Source organism: Nerophis lumbriciformis, linkage group LG24 (genome assembly GCF_033978685.3).
Source record: "Nerophis lumbriciformis linkage group LG24, RoL_Nlum_v2.1, whole genome shotgun sequence".
Lineage (NCBI taxonomy): Eukaryota > Metazoa > Chordata > Actinopteri > Syngnathiformes > Syngnathidae > Nerophis > Nerophis lumbriciformis.
In genome coordinates this window covers 34,097,823-34,107,500 of record NC_084571.2, presented here as the reverse complement: position 1 = coordinate 34,107,500, position 9,678 = coordinate 34,097,823, and the positions used below count along the sequence as shown (strand labels likewise).

Sequence of the window (9,678 nt, the reverse complement as noted above, 5' to 3'; positions counted from 1 at the left end):
ATTTGAAGGGCAATTTGGCGAGGGATGACTGTATTGTACATTACTTTACACACATTTAGCACTATTGCATTATAAAATTGTACAAAACCCAAAACCAGTGAAGTTGGCACGTTGTGTAAATGGTAAATAAAAACAGAAGACAATGATTTGCAAATCCTTTTCAACTAATATTCAATTAAATAGACTGCAAAGACAAGATATTTAACGTTCGAACTGGAAAACTTTGTTATTTTTTGCAAACATTAGCTCATTTGGAATTTGATGCCTGCAACATGTTTAAAAAAAGCTGGCACAAGTGGCAAAAAAGACTGAGAAAGTTGAGGAATGCTCATCAAACACTTATTTGCAACATCCCACGGGTGAACAGGCTAATTGGGAACAGGTGGGTGCCATGATTGGGTATAAAAGCAGCTTCCATGAAATGCTCAGTCATTCACAAACAAGGATGGGGCGAGGGTCACCACTTTGTCAACAAATGCGTGAGCGAATTGTCGAACAGTTTAAGAACAACATTTCTCAATCAGCTATTGCAAGGAATTTATCATATTATCAAAAGTTTCAGAGAATCTGGAGAAATCACTGCACGTAACATTGAATGCCCGTGACCTTGGATCCCTCAAGCAATACTGCATCAAAAAGCGACATCAGTGTGTAAAGGACATCACCACATGGGCTCAGGAACACTTCAGAAAACCACGGTCAGTAACTACAGTTGGTCGCTACATCTGTAGATGCAAGTTAAAACTCTACTATGCAAAGCGAAAGCCATTTATCAACAACACCCACAAACGCCGCTGGCTTCGCTGGGCCCAAGCTCATCTAGGATGGACTGATGCAAAGTGGAAAAGTGTTCTGTGGTCTGACGAGTCCACATTTCAAATTGTTTTTGGAAACTGTGGACGTCGTGTGAACAAAGAGGAAAAGAACTATCCGGACTGTTATCGGCGCAAAGTTGAAAAGCCAGCATCTGTGATGGTATGGGGGTGTATTAGTGCCCAAAACATGGGTAACTTATACATATGTGAAGGCACCATTAATGCTGAAAGGTACATACAGGTTTTGGAGCAACATGTGTTGCCATCCTAGCAACGTTATCATGGACGCCCCTGCTTATTTCAGCAAGACAATGCCAAGCCACGTGGCTTCATAGTAAAAGAGTGCGGGTACTAGACTGGCCTGCCTGTAGTCCAGACATGTCTCCCATTGAAAATGTGTGGTGCATTATGAAGCCTAAAATACCACAACAGAGACCCCCGGACTGTTGAACAACTTAAGCTGTACATCAAGCAAGAATGGGAAAGAATTCCACCTGAAAAGCCAACTTCACTGGTTTTGGTTTGTGTACATTACTTCACACACATTCAGCATGATTGCATTATAAAATAGTACATGTTGCGTCACATGTTTTACAGAGGGTGAGGGTGACGTGCTGATGGACCCACTGATGGTCGACTGGTTCAAACTCATCCGGAAGAAGCAAGTGTTCATCAGGAGGGAGTCAGAACTTGTTTACATGTGAGTCTCGTTTGCCGGCATCATGTGTGGTGGTTTAAACTTGGTGTGAGGTAGGGGCCGGGCAATTAATCACATTTTTAATCACGATTTCGGTCACATGACTGCAACCCAGCAATGGTGGTGAAATAATTATAAAAGGTAAAAAAAAAAAACGGAATTAAAAAAACTGAAACTGAAAAATATTTTTATTTTTTTAAGATTGCTATTATTAAAATGTTGTGTTATTTTTATAATTATTTTTACTTGTTAATTTCTAATTTATATCCAGTTCTTTAAATGTTATTTAAAGTTGAGTTTTGGTGGTGCAATAAATACCGTATTTTCCGGACCATAGGGCGCACTGCCAATGAATGGTCTATCTTTGATATAATTTCATATATAAGGCGCACCAGATTATAGGGCGTATTAACCTCTTAAGGCCCAAGCTGTTTGTTTACATGCTTTTTTTTTTTCTCTCTCTTTGCTATTTGGGCTTATTGGATCCTAATTAGAACAAAAAAATAAGAATAATCTTTTAATATGATGTACTTAGTCCATAAGTACACAAACGTGTACTTCATGTCATGCTAATTCTTATTTTTACACTTTTTTTATCCAAATTCCATTGTGTGTTATACTCTTCTGACACCACCAGATGGCAGTATAGTGTCCACATAAGTGGCCATAAGACCCCAATTCAGTAGTATACACAATTTTGGAAATAAGAGCTAAAATGTGCTGTCCACGCATGTGGCCACTAAGCCTTTAGAGAGGAGTATTTTTTTTGTTCTTCTAAATGTAAAAGACTTCCTTGTGGTCTACATAACATGTAATGGTGGTTCTTTGGTCAAAATGTTGCATAAATGATGTTTTACACATCATCTTCAAGCCGCTTTCTGACAGTCGCTTCAGGATGCGCCGTTTTGTGGGCGGTCTTATTTACTTCGACAGCGTCTTCTCCCCGTCATCTTTGTTGTAGCGGTGTAGCATGCAAGGACGGGAGTGGAATAAAAGTCAAAAGATGCCGCTAACAGTTTTAATGACATTCAGACTTTACTTCCATCAATAACGGAAACAACAACCACACCAGAAATGTGTCCCGTGAAAAACCGTCCGACCGGAACTCTCTAATAACTAAAGTTCCTCGGGTGAATAATGTAAGCTCACTACACCGGTATGTTTTAGCGCTTTCATGGCAAGTTTACTGACAGATATAAGTAAGAACTTTACACTACTTTATATTAGAAATGATGAATGTCCCATAACAAGAAGATAGAGAAAAAGAAGAAGCTTATCGACTACGGTGTCGGCACGGACTACAAAGGCGAAGGCGCGCAATTTTTCAGGATTTATGCAGATCCCAAATACAGATCAGCAGGTACCAGAAGGTAAGAAACATTGCTTTTGCATAATATTGCGAAACAAAACACCAGATAATGTCTTACCTTATACACACACACCATAATAATACTCCTACGTAGAAGCACAGTACAATCATAGCTTACCAAAGTCGTACTAAAACATTTTGATAGATTTTTGAGTGTGTAATGTTCTATATTTTCAATGGAACTTATAAAATGTTGGTGTTGTTTACTTGAGTCATATTGCAGTCTACACATATCTCTTATGTGTGACTGCCATCTACTGGTCACACTTATGATTACACCATGTACCAAATAAAATAGCTTCGAGGTCGGTAAGCACAACCAAAATTATTCTGTACACTAGGTGCACCGGGTTATAGAATAGAATAGACTTTATTGTCGTTATATTTGCATATAACGAGATAAAGGACTCCAATTTAAGGTGCGGTAGTGGAAAAAAATATGTAATAAAAATAAATCACATAATAAGAATTGAAATAAACAGACTACTATCCAATAAAAACAATAAGCAATCCTGTACAATATACAAAAACTGTACAATATACAGAACAAGTTTTCTTCCTAGGGGCAGTTGTGTCTGTGTTTTCTTCCTAGGAGGCGCTAGAGCGCAATTTTGAGTTTTGGGGTTGGGTATTTTTTTTTTATTAGATCACAATTTTTGCCAGTCCTGATGTGTGTGTCCAGTTTGGTGAGTTTTAAAGCATGTTAAGGGGGTCAAATTACAGCTCAAAGAGGCAAAAGTGACTGTTTTTAGTAAACTTTTGTTTTGAAGGGGGAATTGCCAACTTCCTGTTGATTTTTGCTGAAGGATGTCAATGTATGAAATCTAGGTCTAAGTCAAAACTACATAGAGGTTTTTGTTCCATGTCTCTACAACATTCCTACCGGAAGTTACAAGCAGTTTTGTCTGTGTTTTTCTTAGGGGGCGCTAGAGCGCAATTTTGAGTTTTGGGGTTTGGTTTTTTTGATTAGATGGCAATTTTTGCCAGCCCTGATGCGTGTGTCAAATATGGTGAGTTTTGAAGCATGTTAAGGGGGTCAAATTACAGCTCAAAGAGGCGGCGGAATAATAATAATAATTAAAGCTGCAAGCAGCGATGGATGGGACCGACTTTGAGGGCTCATAAAATCCAAACCAGAGCAGTAATTAAAACTCTTTCATCAACTTTTAATCAGAAGGGTTCAATCTCTCTCCTGTGCTAATTTGAAGCCGACACGACAAACGCGCTCAGAGGAGATAATGTTTGAAAAAAGGTGACTGTTTATACACAACTTTTGTTTTGAAGGGGGAATGGCAAACTTCCTGTTGATTTTTGCTGGGGGTTGTCAGTGTATGAAATCTAGGTCTAAGTGAGACCTACATAGAAGTTTTTGTTTCGTGTCTCTACGACATTCCTACTGGGAGTTAGAGGCAGTTTTGTCTGAGTTTTCTTCGTAGGAGCAGTTGTGTCAGTGTTTTCTTCCTAGGAGGCGCTAGAGCGCAATTTTGAGTTTTGGGGTTGTTTTTTTTTTTTTTATTATATCACAATTTTTGCCAGTCCTGATGTGTGTGTCCAGTTTAGTGAGTTTTAAAGCATGTTAAGAGGGTCAAATTACATCTCAAAGAGGCAAAAGTGACTGTTTTTCGTAAACTTTTGTTTTGAAGGGGGAATTGCCAACTTCCTGTTGATTTTTGCTGAAGGATGTCAATGTATGAAATCTAGGTCTAAGTAAAAACTACATAGAGGTTTTTGTTTCATGTCTCTACAACATTCCTACCGGAAGTTACAAGCAGTTTTGTCTGTGTTTCCTAGGGGGCGCTAGAACGCAATTTTGAGTTTTGGGGTTTGACTGTTTTTAGTAAACTTTTGTTTTGAAGGGGGAATTGCCAACTTCCTGTTGATTTTTGCTGAAGGATGTTAATGGATGAAATCTAGGTCTAAGTCAAAACTACATAGAGGTTTTTGTTTCATGTCTCTACGACATTCTTACCGGAAGTTACAAGCAGTTTTGTCTGTGTTTCCTAGGGGGCGCTAGAACGCAATTTTGAGTTTTGCGGTTTGGTTTTTTGATTAGATGGCAATTTTTGCCAGCCCTGACGCGTGTGTCAAATATGGTGAGTTTTGAAGCATGTTAAGGGGGTCAAATTACAGCTCAAAGAGGCGGCGGAATAATAATAATAATTAAAGCTGCAAGCAGCGATGGACGGGACCGACTTTGAGGGCTCATAAAATCCAAACCAGAGCAGTAATTAAAACTCTTTCATCAACTTTTAATCAGAAGGGTACAATCTCTCTCCTGTGCTAATTTGAAGCCGACACGACAAACGCGCTCAGAGGAGATAATGTTTGAAAAAAGGTGACTGTTTATACACAACTTTTGTTTTGAAGGGGGAATGGCAAACTTCCTGTTGATTTTTGCTGGGGGTTGTCAGTGTATGAAATCTAGGTCTAAGCGAGACCTACATAGAAGTTTTTGTTTCGTGTCTCTACGACATTCCTACTGGGAGTTAGAGGCAGTTTTGTCTGTGTTTTCTTCCTAGGGGGCGCTAGAGCGCAATTTTGAGTTTTGGGGTTAGGTTTTTTGATTAGATCGCAATTTTTGTGTGTCCAATTTGGTGAGTTTTGAAGCATGTTAAGGGGGTCAAATTACAGCTCAAAGAGGCGGCGGTATAATAATAAAACGCTAGAAATTCAATAGGGACCTCTGTCCCAAAGGGACTCGGTCCCTAATAATAATAATAAAACGCACAAAATACAAATAGGGTCCTCTGTCCCAAAGGGACACTGCGGTCCCTAATAATCGTGATTATTATGTTTTGCCATAATCGTCCAGCCCTAGGGTGAGGCGATAACATGAGTTCTGTTTAAAGTAACATAAGTCTTAACATGTGTTTCATTCTGAAGAATGTCCTTGGTTCTGAGCATCTTTGTGTTGCGTTCCAGCGCCAGGACTCAGGAGTTGGAGCAGCAGCAGCCGAGAGTTGAGCAGGAACTCCGCAGGCTGCTGGAGAAGCCCGGTAAGAGTCTGCTCCATCACCTGATGCATTCCTAGTTTGAACCGCCGCTCCCGTGCACGTGACAGACCACGTCAAGACCTCGGAGGAACGAGCGCGGGAGAAGGCGCTGATGCGGAGGCTGGTGGAGATCGTGGACGGCAGGAACGCCATTGTGGAGGTTCTGGATGACGACCGGCTCAGGTGAGGAAGAGGAGATGTGCCTCCATAGCATCATGGAGGTTTTACAAATGTATCTTCCAACTGCCACGGAAATATAATGTGCGGCTGTGTTGCTAGGCAAACTTCATTTGGCTCAATAATAAGAAAAATCCAAGTTGCAATTTAGTAATTACCGTATTTTCCGGACCATAGGGCGCATCGGATTATAAGGCGCACTGCCGATGAGCGGGTCTCGAATATAGGGCGCATTAAAGGGGTCTTTTTTAAAAAAAAATCTAAATTGAAAATTTTGAAAAAAAATATTTTCAGGACTTATGCAGATCCCAAATACAGATCAGCATGTACCAGAAGGTTAAAAAAAAGAAGTTGCTTTTGCATAATATTGAGAAACAAAACGCCAGATAATATGTCTTACCTTATACACACCATAATAATACTCCTATGTTGAAGCACAGTACAATCCATCAAGCGGTGTGGCTTCATAGCTTACCAAAGTCCTACTAAAACATTTTGACGGATTTTTGAGCACCGTGTGTAATGTTCTATATTTTCAATGGAACATACACAATTTTGGTGTTGTTTACTTGAGTCATATTGCAGTCTACACGTATCTCTTATGTGTGACTGCCATCATACTGCAGTCTACACGTATCTCTTATGTGTGACTGCCATCATATTGCAGTCTGCACGTATCTCTTATGTGTGACTGCCATCATATTGCAGTCTACATGTATCTTTTATGTGTGACTGCCATCATATTGCAGTCTACACGTATCTCTTATGTGTGACTGCCATCATATTGCAGTCTACACGCATCTTTTATGTGTGACTGCCATCATATTGCAGTCTACACGTATCTCTTATTTGTGACTGACATCATATTGCAGTCTACACGTATCTCTTATGTGTGACTGACATCATACTGCAGTCTACACGTATCTCTTATGTGTGACTGCCATCATACTGCAGTCTACACGTGTCTCTTATGTGTGACTGACATCATATTGCAGTCTACACGTTTCTCTTATGTGTGACTGACATCATATTGCAGTCTACACGTATCTCTTATGTGTGACTGCCATCATATTGCAGTCTACACGTATCTCTTATGTGTGACTGCCATCATACTGCAGTCTACACGTATCTCTTATGTGTGACTGCCATCATATTGCAGTCTACACGTATCTCTTATGTGTGACTGCCATCATACTGCAGTCTACACGTATCTCTTATGTGTGACTGCCCTCATACTGCAGTCTACACGTATCTCTTATGTGTGACTGCCATCATATTGCAGTCTACACGTATCTCTTATGTGTGACTGCCATCATATTGCAGTCTACATGTATCTCTTATGTGTGACTGACATCATATTGCAGTCTACACGTATCTCTTATGTGTGACTGCCATCATATTGCAGTCTACACACACATTTTATGTGTGACTGCCATCTACTGGTCACACTTATCATTTCACCATGTACCAAATAAAATAGCTTCGAGGTCGGTAAGCACAACCAAAATGATTCCGTACATTAGGCGCACCGGGTTATAAGGTGCACTGTCGAGTTTTGAGAAAATTAAAGGATTTTAAGTACGCCTTATAGTCCGAAAAATACGGTAATTTGTTTTTATAAAAGTACAATTTAAAATTGAACCCTTTTCTGCATTAACCTCTTAAGGCCCAAGCTGTTTGTTTACATGCTTTTTTTTATTTCTCTTTGCTATTTGGGCTTATTGGACCCTAATTAGAATAAAAACTAAAAATCATCTTTTAATATGATGTACTTAGTCCATAAGTACACAAACGTGTACTTCACGTGTAGTGACATGCACATTTTTATTTTTACACTTTTTTTCCCCAAATTCCATTGTATGTTATACTCTTCTGACACACCCAGATGGCAGTATAGTGTCCACATAAGTGGCCATAAGACCCCAATTCAGTAGTGTACACAATTTTGGAAATAAGAGCTAAAAGGTGCTGTCCACGCATGTGGCCACTAAGCCTTTAGAGGTTTTAAATATAAAATACATTTAGGTAAGCGCAAACAGCGCCATCTGGTGGTGCACTGTTCTTAATGCAGTCTCTTTTTTTGCTAATTATTTTTAGAGAAGTGGCCGAGGACGAGCAGTTGAACGCCATGATGAAAAATTTGGGTAAGTCATCTTTTGAAAATCTCCAACATAATATATATATTATTTTATACCCGTATTATGTATACACATATTGCTTTTGTTCCACGTTTTGACGCACAATATTGAGTTATTTTGTCGTTGTTTTTGTTTCCTTTTTGCTGCCACTAGGAGTAAAGAAAGGCAAACCTAAAAGGAAATCCTCCCTCTCAAAACTGTTCAGTCGAAGAAGTAAGAGAAGAGTGCAATAAAAACCGAAACACGACAGATGTTAGCTTTTAGATGAACTTTTTTACTGTTTGAGTTTTAGCCAATATTGTCGGGATCACACAATAACCAAAATGTACACTTTTAAATACAAACATGGTGTGGCGCTCTGGATGAGCACACATTTTCAGTCCAGTTGTTTTCCTTGCAAGTATACAAACGTGTGTATTTTATTTCAATATTAACACATTCACACTGCAGTACTTTTTCATTACCACCCTGTTTTTTAAAATGTATACTTAAATTTATACTATAGTATAAATTTATAATATTTATACTTGAATTTTCTCTTAAAAGTATACATTTATAAATTTAAAGTATAACATTTTAAAAATGCATACTTAAATTTAAACTATTTTATAAATTAATAATTTGTATACTTAAATTTATGCTTAAAAGTATAATTTTATCAATTTAAAGTATCACATTTTTTAAATGTATACTTAAGTGTATACTATATTATAAATGTATAATATTTATACTTACATTTATGCTTAAAAGTATACATTTATATATTTAAAATCTAGAATTTTTCAAATTGATACTTATTTTCATACTATATTATAAATGTATAATATATATAATTAAATGTATGCTTAAGTATGAATTTATAAATTAAAAGTATAAAATCTTTAAAATGTGTACTTAAATTTATGCTATATTATACATTTATAATATTTATACTTAAATGTATGCTTAAAAGTATACATTTATAACTTGTAAGTATGTTTTAAATGTATACTATATTATAAATGTATAATATTTATACTTAAATTTATGCTTAAAAGTTACATTTATAACTTGTAAGTATGTTTTAAATGTATACTATATTATACATGTATAATATTTATACTTAAATTTATGCTTAAACGTATACACTTATAAATGTAAAGTATAACATTTTTAAAATGTATACTTAAATGTATACTATATTATAAATTTACAATATATATACTTACATTTATGCTTGAAAGTATACATTTAAAGTATAGCATTTTTTAAATGTATACTTAAATTTATACTATATTATACATTTTTAATATTAATATTTAAATGTATACAATATTATAAATGTATAATATTTATACTTAAATTTAATGCTTAAAAGTATACATTTATTAATTTAAAGTATAAATTTTTTAACATTTATAGATAAATGTATACTTTATTATAAAGTTATAATATTTATACTTAAATTTATGCTTAAAAGTATACATTTATAAATTTAATGTATACATTT

At 36.6% G+C, this 9,678-nt stretch overlaps 1 protein-coding gene across 1 annotated transcript in view; it reads left to right on the top strand.

The window, feature by feature from the left end:
• Positions 1–8,537, top strand: part of micall2a (mical-like 2a) — a 37,746-nt gene extending 29,209 nt beyond the window's left edge. The window contains exons 10-14 of the mRNA XM_072915930.1: positions 1,413–1,515; positions 5,804–5,877; positions 5,943–6,057; positions 8,149–8,195; positions 8,343–8,537. Of these exons, the coding sequence (XP_072772031.1) occupies positions 1,413–1,515; positions 5,804–5,877; positions 5,943–6,057; positions 8,149–8,195; positions 8,343–8,422 (419 nt within the window). The 3' untranslated portion in view covers positions 8,423–8,537. The remainder of the gene's footprint in view (positions 1–1,412; positions 1,516–5,803; positions 5,878–5,942; positions 6,058–8,148; positions 8,196–8,342) is intronic.
• The last annotated feature ends 1,141 nt before the right edge of the window (positions 8,538–9,678 follow it).